Source organism: Saccoglossus kowalevskii, chromosome 3, assembly GCF_978046115.1.
Source record: "Saccoglossus kowalevskii chromosome 3, keSacKowa6.1, whole genome shotgun sequence".
In the NCBI taxonomy this organism is placed as follows: Eukaryota; Metazoa; Hemichordata; class Enteropneusta; family Harrimaniidae; genus Saccoglossus; species Saccoglossus kowalevskii.
Window position 1 is genome coordinate 7,740,546 of NC_140643.1, and position 27,352 is coordinate 7,767,897.

Genomic DNA, 27,352 nt, shown 5'->3' on the forward strand with positions numbered 1-27,352 from the left:
TATACTCAACAGAGGGAACATTTCCATGAAGATTAGTATATATAGGCATACCAGGTAAATGTTTTGTTTGGATATGCAGTTTCATTATTTACCAAGATTACTTAAAGTATTTCTGTTTGCGAACGTTAAATAATTCTTTTTAAAATACAGAACATGTATTTTATTGACATTTTGGAAGTATGGTGTCACTATGTCATTTCTGAATGTATTCAATAGAATTAGCTTAAACTAGAAAGTAGAAGGTTGTTTTAGAATCTATTCGCCATACCAATTTAAACTATACAATAGAGTAGGCTATATCATTATTATGTACATATTATGTAATATAGAGATGTCGTGCTCGTAAAAAAAAAACGGCGAGCCTTTGCTTTATTGAATAGTACAAATGACCCCTATATGTCTGCCACATCTTTTCAACTTTTAATTATTCAAATTGGCTAAATGGCATATTATAATATATGCATTTTAAAACAATACAATCAATATGGCGGATGCGCACATTTTTTAAAAGCTTGCTCATAATTTTTTTTCTGTTTCTGCATCAAAACAATTATTTGTTTTTTTCCCAAATTTCTCCAGCCTCCCCCAATTTTCTAATTTTGCTAAGGCATTTATGAAACTGTTCGTCATGCTTTCCTTTTCATTGCTTCCTGCTAGTTCTATTTACTCGTAAAATGTGGCGTGAAACCTACATTACACATTGAGCTTTAAACACGTGATAGATCAGGTGTTTCGGTCAATTGAGGTCAGGTCATAAACATTAGAATTCCATTGGTTGCTGGCAGTATGCAAATAATAGAATGCAACATGGCGGCGACATAGTGGGTTGAATATTTTCCGGGGCTTGTACTGTTTTGTTCGTTGTGCTACATAAAATGGCATCATTTATTGACGATGTGGATGATATTAGACGCAACAGAAAAGTGACAATAACTGGGACTGATCACATCGAAAATTATACGGTATGTAGCGAACATTTTGTAAAGCTTAAAAGTAATGTATGATGAATTACAATAATGATACTATATGAGTATATCATCAATATTAATAGCTGGCTGGCCATCCGCCCATTTCCTGTTTGGTTCCTCTAATATTTTCGGACGTGTTATATGTTTGGCAAACTTACCACAATTCTTAGCTCCGGTATTCGACCTGCACCAGCGAACAAGAGACAGGTCTGTTGACAACCAAGCCTGTCTGCGTGGTCCTGGTCCCAGACCCTGGGACTGAGACTGCATGCTTTTCACGAGTTTTAGCCAACATTTTGTTAACAGGATACTGTCGTCAAATTCACCTGTCTAACTTGTACTGCATTAATTGCTTTGTGTATTAAATTAGTACATTGACCATTTTATGATTATATTATCCTATTATGTCAATTTCTGATCACTGATCTAATTGTCCATAAAATCAATTTGTAAATTCGGGAACTAGTCTTATGAATCAAATCATATTTTAGACTAATTAGACAGCTCTAAGCGTTGATGGATATGCATTTGTTGCTACCAATGGTTTTTGATTGGTAGCCACAAATTTTCTTTTCACTGCGAGATCTTGTGTATTGCCTGAAACATGGACCGAACATTGATAATGGATAAATGATTTGATTTTGAATTTAAATTTCTCCTTTTTATATAATGTAGCTCAATGCCTATCTTTCAGAGAGAAATATAGCATTGAGATACCCTTACTTCATCAAAATTGACAATCATTAAATGTGTATAGTATCAGAGGTACATTACTTGGGGTTTGTAACTACGGTGACATGATACCAAGATCCCGCCACAATCTCGCTCTCGCATAAACGTTCCAACTCAGAAAAAATGCGAATGCGCATGCCCGAGGTAACTAGGATCCTGGGATGTCCTGGTGGATCAAAATAGCTGCCCACGATATGACGGATTACGAGAACTATATTTTCTGTACATTTTCGATGTATTACATTTTTCACTATGATAGTGACAAGAAAAGTTTATTTTTTTCATTACAAACCTTGAACATTGATATGTGTCATGTCAGAAGGTCGTAGCCTCAGTCTCGCTATCTACGAGAAGAGACTTGAATGGGATCTTGACATGATGTCACCATTCAGTACTATGCGAGTTGCAAACCCCAAGTAATGTACCTCTGATAGTATATTATTAGGCATGGAAATACCCCCTAAAATATGTTGAACGGAAAATGGTCTGTTATGTTGGAATTATTATGAGCTTGTGTCAATACAAAGATATCACTGTAATAAAAAATATACCATTATTATGTCTTCCCCAGTAAAAGTAAAATAAATTAATATAAATATCTTGATGTTTTATCTATCATATCAGAGTGGTACATGTACAACTCTCATGTGACCAATATTCCAATCTGATGATGTCATCACTTGACAGCTGATTCATAAAGACTCAACATGTTGAACTTTGTGACTTGCCACCTTTTTTGTAGTGTCTGGAGCTCAGTCACTAAGTGCCATCAAGTGATTCATATGATACACTACCTGAAAAATTAATTTGGCAGAATTAGTGGACATTCTGATTGTAAAGATGGTATGCTTTTTAGGAATTTCAAAATTGAAGAAATTGAAAAATGAAATATGACATTGGGATACCCTTGCTTCATTGAAATTGACCATCATTACCAAATGTGCACAGTTTCTTATTAATTAAGTATTGAATCCCACATGATATTTTGAAACTACTGCTATCGTATGTCTTGTTTTTGTGTTCAATTTCATGCATAATGCAGGATCTCAGAGTGAACAGAAAATGCTGTACTGATATTGACATAAAATTATTATTTTATTTTCATCAACAGATATACAATATTGAAGTGTCAGTGTGTGATTGTCAATGGAGTACCCGACATAGATACAGTGAATTTGCTGACCTTCATGAAAAACTTGTCATTCAACATAAAGTTGAAAAAGGACTACTGCCACCGAAGAAACTTTTAGGAAATCTTTCCAGATCATTTATTGAAAAACGACAGAAAGATCTAGAACAATATTTACATTCTCTATTGCAGAGGTTTATTTACTTGCCGAAGTCTTTGTCATATTTCCTAGGATTCAATAAATATGTGAGTTGTATATTTTACTTTTTAGATAAAAATGTTGAGCGAAAGCGATTTTTAGGTGTAATTTTAATTTTTCAGGAACCAGATTCATAATAAAATGTTTGTGTTATGGGAAAATCAAAAGTAAAACCAATTTCCCATATTATTGCTACAATACATATTTCTTCTAATGTTTTGTGTCAGGCAACAGTCCCTGGCACATTGAAAGTCACTGTTGTCTCTCCTAACTTTTTTATATGCAAATTGGGAGTACTGACACTAAATAAAAGATGATACTAAATACAAATCTAGAATGCATTCACCACACACTGTTATTTTAAACAACGCCTCGAATACCATCTGCTGGATTGCTTTGATTTGTAATTTAAGAGTAGCTCTATTAGATAAGGGTACCAGCATTTTTTTTATTTAGATATATGGTAACAAAATTTGATTTCAACATTAAAAGATATTGTTTATCAATATTGTTTTTTTAACCATGCGAGTACCTTACTTTTATTTTTTAATTCTTTGCTTGGAAACTATCAGCCGAAGTGCTCTTTTATTTTGTATCTTAAATTCTGTCAAGCATGTGTTGTTTTGTCATGTTATATGAAGTGTTTTTAATTAATAATCCTTTTTGCTTAAAAATTGAATACTAGAATGAGCAACAAAGTTATTTGTACGCCCTCATGTAGTCTACTTTTTCAATTAAATTCCAGTGTTTTGGTAAAATGATCACAAATTAATTTTTTACAATCAACCTGCTTTAGCTGAGCTCTGGTCAAGAAAGAATCAACTGCACTACAAAAAGTCACCATTTCGGCCATTGACCTACATGGATGTCATTTCGGCCATTGACCTACATGTATGTCATTTGTGGTTACTAGCCTCAAATAACTCAAGATGTTTTTATGTTTTTAACTCCTATATATAAATATTATCTAAAAATATTTTCAATTGTTTGTAAACAGGAGTTTGAAAATAGTGCCAATCAAGTCTGACCCCTGGGGACCCATTATAGAATTGAAAAATAAAAAAAGCTAAATGTTCTCTTCCAGTGTTAATAAAAAAACATGTACATTGGATTTTCTAACTGTAAGAAATACTGTGTCTGCTTAAACATGTGTCAACATTATAATGATCTGATATGGAATATTATTCCATAATTTGGCACCACTGTATTTTGGCATAAAAGTGTCTTGATCTGTGTTATAAAATTTAAAACCAGCTCAGAAAAGCTTAAAATTAAATTGAAATATTTATAAATGCTTGAAATGCAGTGTTCAAAACTAAGGCAAACCTTTTGAGCCTAGAGCAGTAAAGCCAAAACATTTTAGAATCCTTCGACCTACGGGTACTCCTCATTAGTCTGTTGATGATTATATAATGATAAATACTGTTCTAAATGACATTAGGTACAAAAATTTCTCATAAAAAAAATTAATTACAAAATTTGCAGTCGATACAGCACTTCCTTTTAGTGTATCCTTTAAGTAGAACAAAAAAAATAATAGTACTAATGTTATTTTAGACGTAAATTGGAGAGAAAACTGTCTTCCATTTTCCATTTGAAATGCAAACAATCACTATGACATAGGCACAGTCGTATTTACCTCTATTTAAGCTTTCAGATGATATATAGGTTGCTGAACTGTGAGTGAATGTCTGAATCACAGATCTATTTTTAAATTCATTTTTTTCTCGCTACCTCAACAAATTTGGTACAAAACTACAATTTTGGGGGAATTACAATAGTGTTTTAAATGTTTCAGTAATTTTTATATAATATACTTTGTGTAATACATTGAAACATTTCAATTTAAAACCAATAATATGAAGAGTGAATCACAAAATAACATTTAACATAATGACAATAAGAACTCATTGTAATTCATCTAATGTATGCCCTGTCTGCGTTATTAACGATGGTCTCAGGCAGCGTCTACATTTGACTTGTTAGAATGGCTACAAGACAGGTAATGACAGTGTGACGTGAATATTCTTTGTCAAATTTCTACACTTGCCATCAATTTATTTGACTCTGTCTACATTTTAGGAAATCCATGGAGTGGTGGAGGCACTGGCTGAGGAGCTATTTGAGAAAGGAGACATGATCCTGTCAGCTGGTGAGGTTTATCACATGACACCCATACAACTTTACGCCATTACAGAAAGGTTGAAGTTAGCTCTTCCCACTTGTGGTGAGTCATCCATTATTAAGATTACCCAATATGGTCCAAGCATTGTGGGTTTCACCCAATATAGCCTCAGCATTGAGGATTTCACCCAATATGGCCCTTGCATTAGGGGTTTCACCCAATTTGGTCCCAGCATTGGCGGTTTTACCCAATCTGGCCCAAGCATTGGGGGTTTCAGCTAATCTGGCTCCAGCATTGTGGGTTTCACCCAATATGGTCCTTGCATTAGGGGTTTCACCCAATTTGGTCCCAGCATTGGCGGTTTTACCCAATCTGGCCCAAGCATTGGGGGTTTCAGCTAATCTAGCCCCAGCATTGTGGGTTTCACCCAATATGGTCCCAGCATTGTGGGTTTCACCCAACATGGCCCATGCATTGTGGGTTTCACCCAATCTGGCCCCAGCATTGGGGGTTTCAGCTAATCTAGCCCCAGCATTGTTGGTTTTACCCAATATGGCTTTTGCATTAGGAGTTTTACCCAATCTGGCCCCAGCATTTGGCGTTTCATTTGCGAATACCTTACTGCAAAAAAATATAAATTTACTCAAAGTTAATACTAAGCAGCAAGATGAACACTGAAATAGTGTCTATGAATAATTAGTCCCCGTTTGGAAGAACTTGGAAAACTGGGACTATTAATTTGGGTTCGTTCCGTCCATCCGTACGTCCGCCTGGAGCAATATCTCGGACACCCATTGATGGATTTCATTCAAACTTTACTTGAAAACAATACATAATGTCTTACATATGCGCGTCAAGTTACTTTATGATCGGGGAATGACCTACTGGCGGCCATTTTGGATGTAAAATTTGCTATTTGTGATACCTAAACGTGTCCGCAGCAGTTTCTCGAAGATGACTGGGCCGATTTGGATCAAAGTTGGTATGATGATCATACATATTGGGTTGTAGGTGCACGTCATTTTTTTTTGTGATTCGAACAAATATGGTGGTGACTGGTGGCCATCTTGTTTTTCATGGTACCTATGCTACTTTATCTTGAATCCAATGAACGTTTCTGTTTAAATTTTGTACAAAGATAGTATACCAATAGATACATCAACATGAACATTATTTTTGTAATTTGATTCAATATGACTGCCCAATGTCCAATTCTCGTGTAATCATCTTATCATCATATTTTTTTACAAATCCATCTCCTATTAATTGTTTCAATCTAATCTCAATGACTTCATCAGCATCAAATTGATATGTCAGATCACACAATTTTGGAAGGGGACTGTGTCATTAACAATGACTTGTTTTAATTATGTTTTGAATATACTGAGAAAAAATGAGATGAGTTGTGTTTGACCCACCTTGTTTTTCTCTCTTGCAAATAACACAATTTTTTATTTGAATAGACAGTGTACCCGTAAGTAATGTAAGTTCATTAAATGGAAGTTAATTGAAAGAATTAAATAATAATAATTTTAATAATTATAATATAAATAAAAATAATAATTTTATAAAAAAATTGGGGAAACTAAAGATGTATACAAGCAAGATGTTTTACATGTTTGTATGAATAGTGATTTGATACAATTTATTGTGTCTTTAGGTTTTAAGCAGAGAGACAAATGTTTTGTCTCCAAAAATGGGACTATCTATTTGGGGTTGCGCCTGTCAATTCAGAGCTATTTCTCTGTTTTTTCAAACCTTGTGAAAACCAGTATATGATGTCATGTTTGGGATTTGATTGAATATACTGACTGGCAGCCATTTTGTGTGTAATACTGTATTTGCTCTATTACAAGCCTATTAAAATACTGTATTTGCTCTATTACAAGCCTATTAAAATACTGTATTTGCTCTATTACAAGCCTATTAAAATACTGTATTGCTCTATTACAAGCCTATTTCCAATAGAAGTGTTGTATATAATGTATATTGATCATTTAAGATTAAAAATCAGACATCTCTTACTAATACAGTGAACGTAAATCCAGAAACTTTTATGTGTTCGCAATCGGTCTCCGAGATAACTGGATTAATTTCAATCAAACTTGATAGGAATTATCCAGGTGCACATTATTATTTTTGTTGCGATCTAATTAATAGTTTGTTTTTTGTCAGGTATTGCATCAAACCATTTCATTTAGGCTTAATCTTATCGACTTCATATTAATTTTAAAATGTAACATTTTGTTGCTACAATTATTATCAGTAGCAGTTGTTGTCATTATAAAACAGTTCTTAATGCTGACAGAGCTGTTGTATTTATTACAAGTATACCCCAAGACAGTACAACAGGAGGGTAGACTTACACATAGTGGAGGGTAATGTGGTGCATATACAGTTACTGTCTGAAAGCATACATGTATACGTATATAGTGTCTTCTTAATAACTTTAATATTTTACATTATTCTGACTTTGTGTTTGAAGTACTTGTGATTGTGAATACCCTTTTGAACCATGCCCACCATCTTGCCTCCACTCTTGCTGACAAGGTGGTGTGCGTGTAATAACAGTTGATAATTTCATATTTCAGAATCAGGTGACAGGAGGCGTGACCTTGGTCATGTCATGGATTTCATTGCAAGACTCAAGTACCTCAAGGTTAGCTCTGACACAAACATTGGAGTACACCATAGTGAAAATATGCAAATTACAAACTAAAAAATAACTGAAATTAGATTTTCAGTACTTTTGCTGCATTGTCTAAAAGTAAATTTCTTTGCTGTTCGTATTTTTTGCATGACATTAAAAAGTGGGTCTTGACTTCAATTTCCTTAAATGTACATAAGTAACACATCTTTTTGTTGATCAGAGTTTTATGTTTTGTCTAACTACACATTTCAATAATGACTTGCCATCTTTGTAACCTTAGTAATGAGTCTCAGAATGATTTAATATTTGTAATTACACATTTAGTATGTCCATATAGCATTCATTCTGGTGATGGTATAAAGTACAGTCACATAATATGCAAATTATACATAATATGGCTTATAAATAATATGATTTTATTTGTGCTGAGTCATCCATTACTCATTTTGCAGGTTACCAAATAATAGTCACCCCAAGGTAGTTTATTATAAAGTGTATATTACACTAGTATGTATGCATGTTTTATTGGAACTAGACTAAATACCTAATACTGTTGTACATTTCCTTGCAGATAACAGGCTTTGATGGAGCACTAGGTACAAGCAGTAGAACTGTCAATGAACTGCCTTTTGATATGTCAATTTTTAAAGCACTAATACAAGTTCAAGTAAGTTTATTCACTACATCTGAGTTATTCCCAATATTTTCTAATGTTTTTGAATGACCCACCATTGTTTACTATGTATACTTGTATTGTTTGCCTTGAAAAGATGTCTTGTTACAAACAACTATGAGTAACACTTTATTTTGCATAATTGACTCATGTGTGCGAAGCACAAAAGGGAGTCTTTGCAGTTACCCTGTCTGTATGTCTGTATGTCTGTATGTATGTATGTATGTATGTATGTATGTATGTCACTTTTTTTGTTCCACCGTTATCTCAAGAACCACTAATCAAATTTTGGTAAAACTTGGTACATAGATGCTCTGGGATAATGCGCAGAGTTGATTAGGTTTTGGTAAAAATCTATGAATATTAATTACCTAATTTGCATGATAATTAGCTGATTTTTAGCTGTTCCAAGACTGTTCCACTGATATCTGAACAACCACTCATTGGATTTTGATGAAATTTGGCACATGGATGCTCTGATCTAATGCGCATATTTCATTAGTTTTGGGTAAAAATCTATGAATATTAAATGCCTAATTTGCATGATAATTAACTGATTTTAAGCTGTTCTATGACTGTTCCACTGATTTTTGAAGAACCACTCATTGGATTTCAATGAAACTTGGCACATGGATGCTCTGAACCAATGCGCAGATTTGATTAGTTTTGGGTAAAAATCTGTTAATATTATTAATTACCTAATTTACATAATGCTTAATCAATTTTCGGCTAATCATAACATTTTAGTTTTTAGGGTAATATCAGTACATATTAATTACCTAATTTGCATAATTAATTAATTTTCAGCTTTTGATATTTCGAGTAGTAATGATCACGTTTCAATGAAACTTAGTACATAGTTACTTGAGGACTGTGCAGAGACCTAATTAGTTTCTGGGTAAACATTTGTGCATATTAATCACCTTATTAGCATAATTAATTAATTTTCAGCTTTTCACCTGATATCTCAAGTACTAATCATCACATTTCAATGAGACTTGCGACATAGATATTCTAGGACTATGCAGAGACCTGATTAATTTTGGGATAAATAAATGTGCCTATTAATTACCTAATTTGCATAATTAGTTAATTTTTTGCTGTTCTATGATGTCTAAAAACCACTCATTGGATTTCAATGAAACTTTTAAAGAGTACCCATCACATTTCAATGAACCTAGGACTATACACCATATTAGTTTTTGGTAAATATTTATGCTTCTTCATCACCTAATTAATTAATACTGATATCTCGAGTATTGATCATCACATTTGAATAAAACTTGGTACATAAATGCTCTAGGACAATAAACAGTCTGATTAATTTTGGGTTAAAATCTGTTCATATTAATTCTCTAATTAGCATAATAATTAATATTTTTTTGGTTCTAATCACATTTCAATGAAACTTGGTAAATTGTGCAGGGGTTATTAGTTTTACACTTAAATCTGTTCATATTAGTTACCTTATTTGCATAATTAGTTTTCAGCTATTCCATCAATATCTCAAGTATAAGTAATTTTGAATTAATTTTTAATGTGTCTCCAAAACTCTCAGCACACGGGAGTTCTTTCTAAGCTTTCTTTGATTTTCTAATTGTACTTAAATCAAAATTGTATTGCATAAAATTGATGATTGTATACAACAAACTGCATAATGTTTTCTATATCTTTTTTAATAATAATTTTAATTTAAAAATTTGCTTGAAAAATTGAGTAGTTGCAATGATAAAGACAATATAAAGACCACTAGTACAGGTTGCCAGGGCATTATTCAAATTGAGTATTCTCTTGCTACAAAAATGTGCGAGCAGTTTTAATGACTACAAATCATTGACTGACTTTTATTCAACTTAATTTTATGGCATTTGTGATGAAAACAATTTGCATAAATCATAATTTTCACTGCTACATGATTTTCAATGGCTCTGGAAATGCAACTTTAGCAGATACTGCTTGTTGCCATGGGAGTCTTTGCAGTTACCCTGTCTGTATGTATGTGTCTGTCTGTGTGTGTGTGTCTGTGTCTGTGTGTGTGTCTATTCACTACGTTCAATTACCCACCATAGACTCCGGTCAGTCAAAATGACTATTTTGAACTGTAGGCATTAATCAGCGATTCTGCCGGTGACGGAGAGATAGAATCCAGGTCAGGTGAAGCCCCATGACCTCAAGATTCTTTTACCCCTTACGTCATGAACCCACGTGACCGAGGCCACCTGGCAGCGCCCCAGGTAGCCGTCCATCACTCTTAATTTCTCTCCGCCTCGAGTGGGGATGAAATCTAGCGAGCTCTGCTGGATCGCCTGCTTTTTTTCCTGTCCGGATTTATAGCTTGGGTTGTTGCCGCTGCTCGGCATCCGACATTGTAGCTGGTAGGATAAGTTTTCCTTGTCATTTTTACCCTCGTGTCGTTTTCCCCTTTGTGTGTAGTATTTTTCACAGCAAAGAAATCAAAATCCGGCGCCACTACGTAACCAGATGGTTTTCATGGCGGCACCTTTTACAACTGTAATTCGTTTCCCTCATGCATGTCGTCTTTTATTTTCAATGTATTTAGCAGTATATAGATGTAATGACAGCACCAGGGCTCGCTGCCATTTTCTTTCTGGTCTCCTCGTGTTTTGAGTCGACCGTGCAGTGGTTATAGTCAGAATTTACCAGCATAGAACCCGCATCTGAGATACTTTGTCGTAGCTACGTGCGGGTTTCGGGGTTTTTGCATGAAAGCGTATTTTTTCACTGGAGTTCTGAGGCCTGAGATTTTCTTTCAGAGCCAACAAAATCGCTGAGACTGACCGCGTCACAGCAAGGTCGCGCGTCCAGTAAACAAATCGGTTAAAGTGAGTTGCGTGTTTGGCATGAGTGGAAAGTCCTCACGCTCGACTACCGGTACTTCATGTACCGGGACGTCGAGTAAGAGGCCCTCGGTCTCCCCCGCTGATCGGAGGGCATCCTCAGTCTGTTTTTTCAGGCGGTGTTTTACTCGATCTTACCGGCTGCAGCGAGGCTGTGCCCCTGGAGGCTTTCCTCCTATGGGGCCTGTTGCGGGTCTCTTTGTGAACCCTTCCTCGCACGGCGCCGGATTTGCCTCCGAGTTGAGGGCTTTGGTCGAAGGACTTTCAGGGCAATTGCGTTCCTGGCAGGCCGGGTAGATCAGACGCAGTTGGAGAGAGCTGTCTCCACTGTGTCCCCTCGGTGGGCAAGCAGGAAGAGACACGAAAGCATGTTTGCATTCAAACACGTCTCTTCCGGGGAACCCCCATTCCCAGGCACGGCTCTCCCACTATTTTGGGGGTGGCCGAGGCTCAGGCTAATTGCACCGGTCCTTCTCTGGATCCTCGGGCACTGAATGCCAACGGGGTGCTGGCAGCCAAGTCTCCGATCTCAGGGCAGGCCTTTCAGGGCAGGGCACTCGTTGACCCCCCCTACTTTCAGCCAGCTAGGGTTCGTCACGCGGTAACGGTACAACGGTAACGAATTTTTCCTTGTGTCCGGCCCCCGCTGTGGGTTTTGACTCCTTTCTTCCGACCCACAGGCGTCCCCAGAGGGAACCGACCCTGTCATGAGACGCACAGTTGAACACGCTCCCTCTCACATATTTAAAGTGAAAGGAGATGCAGTTCGCTCGCGTCGGATACAGCCGGTACTCCGGGCGGTCCCTCAGAGTCTTCCATCTGTATGACTCGGTGAGCCACGCTTTTGGGGTGAGGCGGAGTATCATCGATCCCAGTGATACAATGTATATACCCCCACCCTTGATCCTAAAGCGACCACTTAAAGTTGCTCCAACGCTTATGGGATCACAGGCGTCGGGATCCAAAGCAACCCCATCGGCAAGTCTCTCCCTGTCCGCCTGAGTGCGGAGTGGGGCGCAGAGCACGCAAACGGTGTTGATGGGTGGCATTGGTCAGCCGCGGAGGATGTAATGCTTAAGGCCCCTGGGTGGGGATAACATTAGGCAACACTTCCCACTAGACCAAACGCTACCCGGTCGGTGTGGTTTCAGGATCAGACCCCATAGCGTGGGATGAGACCAAAACGCCCCCAACCGGATTCCAAGGCTCCTTCCCCAGACCCCGGTATCACAAATTTGGCAAACCTGGGGATAGCCGCGTTCCATGGGTGTCTTTGCCAATTGAAGACGTGTTCGGTGAATGGCCAGGCCACAACTTACTTCAGGCCTTGGGGAACTCACCTCATGGGGGAAGGGAGCCCCCCCCCTCCCTCTCGCAACTGCCGAACACATGGCCACATATCCCTGTCATACACAGATTGCACCGGTGTAGTCCGGTTTGGAGACGGTGGGTGACCGATCCCTGGACCTTTCCAGGTGGTCACATCCGTTTACGGGATACCGCTGAAACCTCCATTTCCCCCCATCAGTGTCCCCCCTGTTGGGCACTGCCAGGGTACTCCCACAAGGCGGAAGCAATCAGACAGGAAGTAGCAGTTTGCTGGGGAAAGACGCCATACACAGGGTACATCAGCCGGAACTAAGGCCAGGCTTCTACCCAAATGTGTTCGTAGTACCAAATCTACAAGTGGCAGGCGTCCAGTTTTGGACCTAGGCAGACTGAATCAGTACGTGCTCCTCGACCGGTCCCACATGGAGACACCATTCAAGGTTCTTCTCTCCATCCACCGTTTTGACTGGCTAGCCCCACTAGACGTAAGCGGGGCCTACCTGCACGTACCGATGCACCCAGCGAGTTGCCATCTCCTTCGAATCGCCCAGCTGGGCCAAGTATTCAAATTTCGAGTGCTCCCCGTTCGGGTTAGGCACAGCGCCTTACATGTTCACCAGAGTGATGAAACAGGTAGTGCTGCTGCTTCACCAGATGTCGGTACACCTCAATCCGTACCCAGACTTCCGGTTACCAACAACCCGGGCAAGGGGTAATAGCCAAATGCGTCAGGCTAACACAGGATTTACTTCACCAGTTGGGCTCATAAGTAAATCGACAAGTCCCACCTCGACCCAACGTACAGTTGGTGTCCCTGGGCATGGAGTTTTGACACAGAGGTAAGCTTGGCTTAGCTATTTCAAGCGTATTGCTTAGCGCTAAGCAGCCTAGCTGAATGCCTAGTCAGCATCCCCTCGGTGTCCCTCCATGAACTAATACGGATCATCAAAATGATGACCTCGGTTCGAAGGGTCGTTCCCCAGGCCGCACTACGCAGCCGCTCGGTATAACGCTTATTATAACGCCAAGCTCTCCTATGGGAACTAGATAGGCGGGTTTCAATCTCAAACCAAGTGAAGGAAGCCCTGCCCTGGTGGTTGTCACTGGCCAACCTCGGACAGGGGAGCCCCTTGGGCCCGCTCGCCGTAGGTATGACTCTGGTAACAGATACCTCCCCCTAGGGTTGGGGAGCGCATCTATTGGGCCAACAAGCCCAAGGATATGGCCCCCCATTAGTTTCAGGACTACCATATCAACCGGCTCGAACTGAGAGCAGTGTACTTAGCACTACCACGCTTTCTACCCGTAGTTCGAGACCACAGAGTTCTGCTTGGCACAGGCAACACAGCGGTGGGCTCCTTCAAGGAGGGGGGGGGACGCATTCCCCATCGTCAGTCCTAGCGGAGCAAAATCTTCTTTTGGTGCCTGGAATACATACAATGTGGAGCTATCCGCACACCACCTTACAGGGGTGAGGAACAGTCTGGCGATGCCCTTTCAGGGCGGCTCTGTCTCCAGAACACGGAGTAGCTGATACCCCAGTGGGTAGCCTCTAGGCTGTTTCGGCCGTGGGACGGCCCAAGGTTGGACCGTTTTGCCGCACCCCGGAATGCAAAGCTCCGGACGTACGTAACACTCCTGCTGACTCCAGGAGCCTGGGCCCGGGTCGCTTTGCTAGCCCCGTGGACCCACTTAGTTGTGTACGCCTTTCCTCCCTTCCCGCTAGTTAACCGGGCACCGGAGAAAACTTCGACAGGGGCACACCTGCATATTATCATGGGTTGCACCCAATTGGCCAAGCAAGGCCTAGTTTCCACTTCTGTTGAAAATGCTAGTCGAAGCGTCAGCAGTGCTTCCGGACTTACCGGACCTGCTGTCCCAACCAGACGGCGCACTACCAACGAGCCCAGCAGGTATCACTTACACACATAGAGGCTCTCAGTAGACCTGCACATATGAAAGCCTTATCTGAGCGGGCTGCCAATGTCCTGACCAGGGCGAACAGGGATTCCACCTACGCGGCCTACATTTCTAGGCCGCAAGCATACACTGATTGGTGTAGCGGAAGGGAGATTGATCCATACCATCCCTCTATTGGCCAAGTAGTAGGCTCCTTCGTCCACCTGTTTGACGAAGTGGGTTTGTCCTACGCAGCGAGCGTTGGCTACAGGTCGGTCTTTCCCCCACCACTCAGAACGTACAGGAACAAGACTAGCCGATTGTCCTATTATTAGGAGACTATTTACTGCTTTCCAGACGCCAAGACCCCATACAAGGGAGCCGCCCAACTGGGACTCGTCGGCTGTGTTGTCTGCTCTAAGCAGACCGCCCTTTGAGCCTCTCCAATCAGCACCACTCAAATTTTTGATGTGGAAAATAGTCTTCCTACTGGCCTTCGCCTCAGGTAGGCGCCGGTCAGAGCTAGGCACGCACTGTTTTTCGCGGACGGTTGTGCTGCTTTTATGGAGGATCAAGTTGTACGAAAGACACGAATCAGGTTTCTCGCCAAGAACCAAATCCCAGGACACGATCCTCAACCGATCGTCATCCCCCGGCTGACAAATATTGTCAGTCCGGAGGATCAGGAGGAATTGCTTCTCTGCCCGGTCCGAGCGCTGAGTTGCCACGAGAACCGTACCAGGTTTTCTAGATGGGGAACCAAACACATGTTTTTGTATTACGGCCCTGGCAAACAGGATAAGCCGGCTTCCCCGACTTCCATCTCCAGGTGGATTACTGCGACTGTACTGGAGGTCTATAATACACTATCCTCCTCAACACAGACCTTGCAGAGACACCAAGTACGAGAACATGAGGTCTGTGCGATTGCTAACTCACTAGCGCTAGCGTCAGGTGCCCCCCTCAAACACATTCTGAGGGCAGGCTTCTGGAGAACGCGGAACGTCTTCATCACCCAATCTATTGAGCAGGGTCTCTTCAGGTTAGGCCCCATCGTAGCGGGTCAGGCCTTGTTTGCTGACCCAGCCCGAACGACCACAGGGGCCTCTGCGCATAGGCGATAAGTCAGTCTCGGCATTTTTGCGGGCAGATTGTCTGTTCCACTAGCACTTCCTGGAAGCTCCCAGGTTTCGCTTCTGTCGACCTACGCCCTCATGCGAACTGTTTCGGTCCTACTTCAAGCTTATCACCCCCGAATTCGGCTTGGGTCTAGCTTTCTCGGGCACACCGAACCCTGTCACCACAGCAGCATTGGCTTCTTGCTTCGGGGACAGCACAGACAAGGTAAGACACCACCCTTCTTGGGTCTTAACTTAGGTTTTTGGGTTTGTTTTTCATCCCGGACTGGGGAAAAGTTTTTCATCATTCTCCTTTTTTTTTCTGTTTGCTCAGAAAAAGCCGCCACCTATCGGTGTCTGACTCTGCCTACAGTTCAAAATAGTCACTTTGATTGACCGGAGTCTATGGTGGGTAATTGAACGTAGTGAATTTAGGCAAGGGTTCTCCGAACCCGCCTATTCACATAGTTCATATCCACCATAGACTCCGGGTCCCCCCCAACCTCCCCACTCTTTCCGTCGCGTTGGTTTAAGTCCTTGAGGCGGAGAAAAAGGAACCAGAGTGATGGATGGCTACCTGGGGCGCTGCCAGGTGGCCTCGCTCACATGGGTTCGTGACGTAAGGGGTAAAAGAATCTTGAGGTCATGGGGCTTCCCCTGACCTGGATTCTATCTCTCCGTCACCGACAGAATCGCTGATTAATGCCTACAGTTCAAAATAGTCATTTTGACTGACCGGAGTCTATGGTGGGTATGAACTATGTGAATAGGCGGGTTCAGAGAACCCTCGCCTAAGTCTGTCCTTTCCACAGATATCTCAAGAACCATATGTTGGTTTTTAATAAAACTTGGTGTGTAGATGCTCTGGGATAATGCGCAGATTTGATTAGGTTTTGATTGAAAGCCATTAAATATTGATTACCTAATTTGCATAATTAATCAATTTTTTGAGCTTTTGGTATTTCAAGTACTATTACTTCATTACTTTTCATTGAAACTTGGTACATAGATATTCTAGGACAATGCACAGACCTGATTAGTTTTGGGTTAAAATCAGTGCATGTTAATTACCTAATTTGCATAATTAGCCAATTTTCTGTTTTTACACTGATATCACATGTATTAATTATTCCATTTCAATGAAACTTGGTACATTGATGCTCCAGAACAATGCACAGACCCACTCAGTTTTGACCTAAAATCAGATCATATTAATTACCTAATTTGCATAATAAATCATAATTTTTGGTTCAAATCAAATTTTAATAAAACTTCGTACATAGATGGTCTGTGATAGTACTTATCTTAATTCAATGAATCTTGGTATATATGTACTCTAACACAATGGAATGATCAAATTAGTTTTTGGTTTATATACATCTATAATAATTACCTAATTTGCATAATAATTTACTTTTCAGCCAAGCTTCTCATTTGAAAGTTAATCTTAAATTTTGAATTCATTTTAATGTGTCTCCAATACTCTCAGCACACAGGAGTTCTTTCTAAGCCTTCTTTGATTTTATTTGTCTCCTCTCAGATAGATAAGTGCAATTCAAGAATTATATCAGGATTGGATTATTTAAAGAAAACTTTGTCAACATTAAATGTGCATCAGTCAACGTCAACCATTAGAGTAAGTACTTGTTCAGCTTATCCTCACTTACTTATTTTTAGCTCCACTGTGATATCTTCAGTTCTCTAATTTTCATGACTATTTTTGTCATTTTTGGTAAAAAGTGATATTTTCGACTTATTGTTAAAAACGGCAAGTCTAATGGCTTTGATATTATATATACTACATAGGTACTACAGGTAGACCTTCCTCAGATTTGTTCATTTCGTGATGATTTTGTTCTTCAATTATCTAATTTTAATGATTATTTTTGATAAAAAGTTATATTTTCAAATTTTTTTTGAAAACAGCAAGTCTGATTACTTTAATACTATACATATTGTTCATTTTCTGATGATATCTTCTGTTCTTTAATTGAAATGTGCATTTCAGGCTGCTAGTCTTTTTTGTAGCAGCCACAAAAACCATTGCACCAGTTTTGAAAAAGGCAATCTGACAACCTGATTTTTTTAGCTCCACTGTCGACTTTGTCGAGGGGAGCTTGTCATATGAGTGATTGTCTGTCGTCATTCGTGTTAATGTTTTACTTTTTCGACTTCTTCTTGAAAACTATAATCCTGAATGCTTTGATACTTGGTGTATATGTACCTTGGGTAGACCTCTCTTGGATTTGTTCATTTCATGATGATATCTTCAATTCTCTAATTTTGGTGAATATTTTTGTCATTTTTGGTAAAAAGTGATATTTTCGACTTCTTGTTAAAAACCGCAAGTGCAATTGCTTTGATATTACATATATAGGTACTACATGTGGACCTCTCTCAGATTTGTTCATTTCGTGATGATATCTTTAATTCTTTAATTTTGATGAATATTTTTGTCATTGTTTGTAAAAAGTGATATTTTCGACTTCTTGTTAAAAACAGCAAGTCCAATTGCTTTGATATTACATATATAGGTACTACATGTGGACCTCTCTCAGATTTGTTCATTTTGTAATGATATCTTTAATTCTCTAATTTTGGTGATTATTTTTGTCATTTTGGTAAAAAGTTATATTTTCGACTTCTTGTTAAAAACCGCAAGTCCAATTGCTTTGATATTACATATATAGGTACTACATGTGTATCTCTCTCAGATTTGTTCATTTTGTAATGATATCTTCAATTCACTAATTTTAGTGAATATTTTTGTAATTTTCAGTAAATAGTGATATTTTCAACTTCTTGTTTAAAACTGCAAGTCCGATTACTTTGATATTACATATATAAGTACTACATATGGACCTTTCTCAGATTTGTTAATTTCGTGGTGATATCTTCAATTATCTAATTTTGATGATTATTTTTGTCATTTTTGGTGAAAAGTGATATTTTTGAATTCTTGTTGAAAACAGCAAGTCCCATTGCATTGATACTATACATATTGTTCATTTTCTAATGATATCTTCTGTTCTTTAATTGAAATGTGCATTGCTAACAGTGGAGCTATCTCAGCCGAGAGGCTGCTTGTTGAGTTATCAAATTAAATTCAAATCGATAAACAACTGTGTTGTTTTTGTTTGATTTTATTATTTTCTGGTTTTTCAAATAACATGTCAGTTGGAGTTTATGGCAGAATTATTATAAACTGTCAAAGCCATTCTCCTCTAACTGTTGTTGTTTAATATTCTTGTCTGGTAATCTCCAGATAAATCTGTGAAGCATTATCTGCAAAGCAAATAGTCAGTGGAAGTCACAATAACAATAGCATCTATGAAAGCTCACTTTCCTTTTTTAGCATCCTTGTATGACCTCAGCCCATCACCCATTGTTAGTGTTAGGGTTGTTATTTCTACATGTACAGAATTGGAACAGCACGTTCATCATGAAGAGTATATGTTGCATAATGTCTACCAGATGAGTGATATTTGTTATTTTTGATACAGGACTTGTTACTGCCGACATCCAATCACTGGGAAGCTGGTTCAAATGAGTTTACAGCCATTGTACCAACATGGAGTGTGTTGGCCACAGCAGACTTCAGTCATAACACAATTGAAAACATTGATGAATCAGTGGTGAGTTATTAAAACATTGATACATCAGTGGTGAGTTATGAAAACATTGATGAATCTGGTGAGTTATGAAAACATTGATACATCAGTGGTGAGTTATGAAAACATTGATGAATTAGTGATGAGTTATTAAAACATTGATACATCAGTGGTGAGTTATGAAAACATTGATACATCAGTGGTGAGTTATTAAAACATTGATACATCAGTAGTGAGTTATGAAAACATTGATACATCAGTGGTGAGTTATGAAAACATTGATACACCAATGGTGAGTTATGAAAACATTGATCATCAGTGGTGAGTTATTAAAACATTGATACACCAGTGGTGAGTTATGAAAACATTGATACATCAGTGGTGAGTTATTAAAACATTGATACATCAGTGGTGAGTTATGAAAACATTGATACATCAGTGGTGAGTTATTAAAACATTGATACATCAGTAGTGAGTTATGAAAACATTGATACATCAGTGGTGAGTTATGAAAACATTGATACATCAGTGGTGAGTTATGAAAACATTGATACATCAGTGGTGAGTTATGAAAACATTGATACATCACTGGTGAGTTATTAAAACATTGATCATCAGTGGTGAGTTATTAAAACATTGATACATCAGTGGTGAGTTATGAAAACATTGATACATCAGTGGTGAGTTATGAAAACATTGATACATCAGTGGTGAGTTATGAAAACATTGATACATCAGTGGTGAGTTATGAAAACATTGATACATCAGTGGTGAGTTATGAAAACATTGATACATCAGTGGTGAGTTATGAAAACATTGATACATCAATGGTGAGTTATTAAAACATTGATCATCAGTGGTGAGTTATTAAAACATTGATACATCAGTGGTGAGTTATGAAAACATTGATACATCAGTGGTGAGTTATGAAAACATTGATGCATCAGTGGTGAGTTATGAAAACATTGATGCATCAGTGGTGAGTTATTAAAACATTGATACATCAGTGGTGAGTTATGAAAACATTGATGCATCAATGGTGAGTTATTAAAACAGTGATCATCAGTGGTGAGTTATTAAAACATTGATACATCAGTGGTGAGTTATGAAAACATTGATACATCAGTGGTGAGTTATGAAAACATTGATACATCAGTGGTGAGTTATTAAAACATTGATACATCAGTGGTGAGTTATGAAAACATTGATACATCAGTGGTGAGTTATGAAAACATTGATACATCAGTGGTGAGTTATTAAAACATTGATACATCAGTGGTGAGTTATGAAAACATTGATACATCAGTGGTGAGTTATTAAAACATTGATACATCAGTGGTGAGTTATTAAAACATTGATACATCAGTGGTGAGTTATGAAAACATTGATACATCAGTGGTGAGTTATTAAAACATGGATACATCAGTGGTGAGTTATGAAAACATTGATACATCAGTGGTGAGTTATGAAAACATTGATACATCAGTGGTGAGATATGAAAACATTGATACATCAGTGGTGAGTTATGAAAACATTGATACATCAGTGGTGAGTTACGAAAACATTGATACATCAGTGGTGAGTTATGAAAACATTGATACATCAGTGGTGAGTTATGAAAACATTGATACATCAGTGGTGAGTTATGAAAACATTGATACATCAGTGGTGAGTTATGAAAACATTGGTACATCAGTGGTGAGTTATTAAAACATTGATACATCAGTGGTGAGTTATGAAAACATTGATACATCAGTGGTGAGTTATGAAAACATTGATACATCAGTGGTGAGTTATGAAAACATTGATACATCAGTGGTGAGTTATGAAAACATTGATACATCAGTGGTGAGTTATGAAAACATTGATACATCAGTGGTGAGTTATGAAAACATTGATACATCAGTGGTGAGTTATGAAAACATTGATACATCAGTGGTGAGTTATTAAAACATTGATGAATTAGTGGTGAGTTAGGGACGACGTCAAAAGATCGATGTCGGATAAAAAACTTAATTCTTTTAGTTTTTTCCCAAAACCCCCTAACTCCACTGAAACTTAATTGATAAATATTGATCATGGCGTTAAATTACATTCTCCTACATAAATATTGATCATGGCGTTAGACTACATTCTCCATTAAATACAAATTGATAATCGGACAGTAGTATGGCATAGCAGTTGGTTGTAATATTGAAGCGGAATATACGTATGCGCAAACTACTTTTCTGGGTTCTGTGCATGGTCTAGGTCCATGCCCTGAAATTGACCTCATGTGACGCACATATTTACACTCGAACCAACCCATTTTCTCGTCTTGGATGTTTTTTTTTTCATTTTCTGTTATTTTTGTCTATGATTGAATAAAAAAAAACGAACTACAAATACTCCAAGGTTTTTTTTACTTCATTAAAAAATACAATCGTTTTTGTAGGATGGAAACTTTTTGAGGTCAAAACCCCCCACCCCCAAACTAAAGCAAATAAGTTTTTTATTCGACATCAATCTTTTGAAAACACACAAGTTAGATATAATTATTTATTTTTAGCAAAAATTTTTAGCAACTTATTTGTTTAATTGCATTCCATGATTTTCACAGATAATACAGAGCAATTTAGACTGTTTGCTTTTGGTATTTTCAGTTATGTTAGTTACTTTTCACGTAAATCTCTTCCTAATATGATGTTATTACGAGGATACCTCAAAATATGCATGAAGACAATACAGCGGGAGTATCGACTGGCTTGCATCGGAGGTCAATGCGATGGCATACTGTCTGAGTGCATACTTTGAGGTATCCTCATAATAACCTTATTATTATACATCTTTTCCTTCTAAGGATACATCATGGGAATGCTGAAATCCAAAACCTTTAGAACAGAATCAGCGACTTCTTAGTGTGGAGTCCGGTCAAACCTTGGTGGCAGCCATGTTTGTTTTTATTATTAAAGAACGCGTACGCGCAAAATCATTCCATATTTAGAATTCCCATTTTCTAATATGATAGGATGAAAATTACGGCACGCTGTAACTTATGGTGTTACGGTGACAGATGTATAATAATATGTATCATTGGATATATATACAATAAACTTACATTGGAAACAGTCATGGTATGTTTATACAATAAATCAAGAAATTCTTATCCTAGCCCAACTTTTCTGATATAACCTGTACTTGTCTTTCAGAAATTAATGCCTAGAGTGGAGTATTTGGATTTGAGTTATAACCAGATTGTATCAGTGGATCATTTACAGAACTTGTCATGTCTGACACATGTTGACCTGTCACACAATGAACTAGAGTGTGTTGATGCATTCAATACAAAGTTTGGAAATATTAAATCATTGAACCTTGCTGGCAACCGTATTGAAAGCATATCTGGTCTGGCTAAACTCTACTCTCTAGTGCATCTTGATGTCAGCCATAACAAGATAGAAGAGGTGAGAATCAACAAACTACTATCATGACCCATGTTGTCATAGCAAAAAAAATGCAGAAATTTATTCTTTGATAGTGGATCTATATATGTCACTATAATTACTAGAATGTGTGACCTTTCAATGTCATGTAATTACTAGAATGTGTGACCTTTCAATGTCATGTAATTACTAGAATGTGTGACCTTTCAATGTCATGTAATTACTAGAATGTTCTGACCTTTCAATGTCATGTAATTACTAGAATGTGACCTTTCAATGTCATAATTACTAGAATGTGTGACCTTTCAATGTCATGTAATTACTAGAATGTGTGACCTTTCAATGTCATGTAATTACTAGAATGTGTGACCTTTCAATGTCATGTAATTACTAAAATGTGTGACCTTTCAATGTCATGTAATTACTAGAATGTGTGACCTTTTAATGTCATGTAATTACTAGAATGTTCTGACCTTTCAATGTCATGTAATTAATAGAATGTGTGACCTTTCAATGTCATGTAATGCCAGGATGTGTGACCTTTCAATGTCATGTAATTACTAGAATGTGTGACCTTTCAATGTCATGTAATTACTAGAATGTGTGACCTTTTAATGTCATGTAATTACTAGAATGTTCTGACCTTTCAATGTCATGTAATTAATAGAATGTGTGACCTTCCAATGTCATGTAATGCCAGGATGTGTGACCTTTCAATGTCATGTAATGCCAGGATGTGTGACCTTTCAATGTCATGTAATGCCAGGATGTGTGACCTTTCAATGTTGTGTAATGCCAGGATGTGTGACCTTGCAATGTCGTGTAATGTCAGGATGTGTGACCTTTCAATGTCATGTAATTAATAGAATGTGTGACCTTTCAATGTCATGTAATGCCAGGATGTGTGACCTTTTAATGTCATGTAATTACTAGAATGTGTGACCTTTCAATGTCATGTAATGCCAGGATATGTGACCTTTCAATGTCATGTAATGCCAGGATGTGTGACCTTTCAATGTTGTGTAATGCCAGGATGTGTGACCTTTCAATGTCGTGTAATGCCAGGATGTGTGACCTTTCAATGTCGTGTAATGCCAGGATGTGTGACCTTTCAATGTCGTGTAATGCCAGGATGTGTGACCTTTCAATGTCATGTAATGCCAGGATGTGTGACCTTGCAATGTCGTGTAATGCCAGGATGTGTGACCTTGCAATGTCGTGTAATGCCAGGATGTGTGACCTTTCAATGTCGTGTAATGCCAGGATGTGTGACCTTTCAATGTCGTGTAATGCCAGAATGTGTGACCTTTCAATGTCGTGTAATGCCAGGATGTGTGACCTTTCAATGTCGTGTAATGCCAGGATGTGTGACCTTTCAATGTCATGTAATGCCAAGATGTGTGACCTTTCAATGTCATGTAATGCCAGGATGTGTGACCTTTCAATGTCATGTAAGGCCAGGATGTGTGACCTTTCAATGTCATGTAAGGCCAGGATGTGTGACCTTTCAATGTCATGTAAGGCCAGGATGTGTGACCTTTCAATGTCATGTAAGGCCAGGATGTGTGACCTTTCAATGTCATGTAATGCCAGGATGTGTGACCTTTCAATGTCATGTAATGCCAGGATGTGTGACATTTCAATGTCATGTAATGTCAGGATGTGTGACATTTCAATGTCATGTAATGTCAGGATGTGTGACCTTGCAATGTCATGTAACGCCAGGATGTGTGACCTTTCAATGTCATGTAAGGCCAGGCAGGATGTGTGACATTTCAATGTCATGTAATGCCAGGATGTGTGACCTTGCAATGTCATGTAATGCTGGGATGTGTGACCTTTCAATGTCATGTAAGGCCAGGATGTGTGACATTTCAATGTCATGTAATGCCAGGACGTGTGACATTTCAATGTCATGTAATGCCAGGATGTGTGACCTTTCAATGTCATGTAATGCCAGGATGTGTGATCTTTCAATGTCATCTAATGTCAGGATGTGTGACCTTTCAATGTCGTGTAATGTCAGGATGTGTGACCTTTCAATGTCATGTAATGCCAGGATGTGTGACCTTTTATTGAAAAAACAAACAAAAAAACATTTATTTTCAGTCGAGCAGTCAGTGGCACTAACTTTATTAGCTTCGCTGTCGACAAAGTCGACACAGCGGAGCTGTTCATATTACTGATTGTCCGTCGTTGTCGTCATCGGCGTCCGTTGTCGTCAACTTTACAATTTCAACTTCTTCTTCGAAACCGCAAGTCAGAATTTTTTCAAATTTGATATGCAAGTAACTTGGATGGTTCTTTCTCAGATTTGTTCAATTCATGTCAAGATCTCAAATTCTCTAATTTTGATGAATATTTTTGGTAAAAAGTGATATTTTCAACTTCTTGTTAAAAACAGCAAGTCCGATTGCTTTGATATGACATATATAGGTACTACATGTAGACCTCGCTCAGATTTGTTCATTTTGTAACGATATCTTTAATTCTCTAATTTTGGTGAATATTTCTGTCATTTTTGTTAACAAGTGATATTTTTGACTTCTTGTTAAAAATAACAAGTCCAATTGCTTTGATATTACATATATAGGTACTACATGTGGTCCCCTCTCAGATTTGTTCATTTCATGTCAAAATCTCAAATTCTCTAATTTTGATGAATATTTTTGTTATTTTTGATAAAAAGTGACATTTTCAACTTCTTGTTGAAAACCGCAAGTCCAATTGCTTTGATATTACATATATAGGTACTACATGTGGACCTCTTTTAGATTTGTTAATTTCGTGGCGATATCTTCAATTATCTAATTTTGATGATTATTTTTGCCATTTTTGATGAAAAGTGATATTTTTGAATTCTTGTTGAAAACAGCAAGTCCCATTGCTTTGATACTATACATATTGTTCATTTTCTAATGATATCTTCTGTTCTTTAATTGAAATGTGCATTGCTAACAGTGGAGCTATCTCAGCCGACAGGCTGCTTGTTGTAAAGATTCATGAAATTCACAAAATTGAAGATTTGCTTATCCACAATGCAACATTCACATTATTACCGTAACTATGTTTGTTTTCATTTTATGCAAATCAGTTTAATCCATGCCACGTATTCTTTGTAGGTGATTGAAATAAAACACCTTAAAGGATTGCCATGTCTGGAAAAAATATTTTTCTTAAGTAATCCAGTTACCATAGTAACTGATTATAGAACTAAAGTCCTGGAGGTTTTTAATGATAGAGCAAGTGAGATTACTTTAGATGGTCAGATTACGAGTCAGAAAGAGCTGGTAAGTAATTCTTTCTTAGTATGTTGATATTTTACACATGTACCCATAGTGAAATGAGAACAAGCATCTTATGTGTCATGTCATCTTGTCATGTCTTGCTCTTCTAGTCTCTTCTCCTCTCTCAATAAGTACACTTCACCAGATATAATTACAATCACTTCTTACCACCTTATATTGCTTCATGTATTTCTTGCATTGATCTAGTGCTCACTTTAAAAATGACTTTTAGTCATAAATGCTGTGGTATTTAAACAAAAATATTCCAGTCCTTCACAGTTTAGTCAGATTTTAGATTTAGTTCTACAAACTCTATGTTCATGTCAAGCCAGTTATGTGCTATCATAACATGTATATTACTACTCTAAATAAGACTAATTCAAGCTGCATGTTGTAATGCTCTGATAATTATGTAAAATTGAGGAGAATTCTGGAAAATTCATTGATACAGGATACAGTAGCGGTCCTACAAGCGATCCACAAAGCGAGAGAAGCCAAAGGGAAACAGGGAAAAAATTCACCGAAAAAGGTTTGTTATTCTGAATCAACTGTATAGTTTTATTTTAGCAATACTGTGATCATACCAACACTGAGCACTGGTCAGTTTGTTGCCGTGATAATTTATGCAAATCAGTTTATTGCATCACTTCCCACCTAATGATTTATATTCTTGTACATTGCCATTTCAGAAGCATACAACACATGTGCATGCAGCAGAGATAGCGGAAGCCAATGATGATTCTGATAGCAGTTCACAATATCAACAATATAGTTTTCAAGGTAGTGCTAGTTCTACTCCACCTTCTACTGGCCAAGGTAATCAAGTATGTATCAGTCACAATCAAATCTGCCTGCTGCTGCAAACCTGACCATCTTATAAACTGCCCTCTAGTGGCAATGTTTAACAAATCTTTTCTTTTTATACTCACAAAATTAATGAAATGTTTGATTTAATTATCATGGTAAGCATGATGATGTCTAACTATTTGACTTCATGTGTTGGTATCGGAACTGCCACCATGTAAATTTTCAGTGTACCAAAAAAAAAATAAACAGAAAACAATAAATTTTGTAGCTCAAATCACTGGTTCATTTGCACCTGTAAAAACGGAGGAGTATAAAGTGTTGACCAGTGTTGGAAAAAAATGTTTGAAAGTTATGAAAACTAATACAAATAATAAACGGTATCAAAATGGCCTACTGATTGAAAAATCATTGAATCCTTGTGAAAAATTAAATAAATTATTGCACTTTATATTATTGTGAAAAAAACACAACAACTTGCGACTGTGTATTTCGAAACAAATAAATACAATTGACAAATCTTGTTATTTTTTAATGGTCATAATAAA

General features: G+C 37.7%; 1 protein-coding gene across 2 annotated transcripts in view; it reads left to right on the top strand.

The window, feature by feature from the left end:
- The first annotated feature begins 804 nt into the window (after window positions 1–804).
- Window positions 805–27,352, top strand: part of LOC102805812 (nischarin-like) — a 38,436-nt gene continuing 11,888 nt past the window's right edge. The window contains exons 1-11 of one of the 2 annotated variants that reach the window (XM_085496714.1): window positions 805–962; window positions 2,812–3,075; window positions 5,111–5,255; window positions 7,745–7,812; window positions 8,375–8,470; window positions 17,221–17,316; window positions 19,184–19,315; window positions 22,480–22,734; window positions 25,836–26,003; window positions 26,452–26,529; window positions 26,690–26,816. In XM_085496714.1, the coding sequence (XP_085352840.1) occupies window positions 876–962; window positions 2,812–3,075; window positions 5,111–5,255; window positions 7,745–7,812; window positions 8,375–8,470; window positions 17,221–17,316; window positions 19,184–19,315; window positions 22,480–22,734; window positions 25,836–26,003; window positions 26,452–26,529; window positions 26,690–26,816 (1,516 nt within the window). In that variant the 5' untranslated portion in view covers window positions 805–875. The remainder of the gene's footprint in view (window positions 963–2,811; window positions 3,076–5,110; window positions 5,256–7,744; window positions 7,813–8,374; window positions 8,471–17,220; window positions 17,317–19,183; window positions 19,316–22,479; window positions 22,735–25,835; window positions 26,004–26,451; window positions 26,530–26,689; window positions 26,817–27,352) is intronic. The other variant, XM_085496715.1, reaches the window with a different exon arrangement.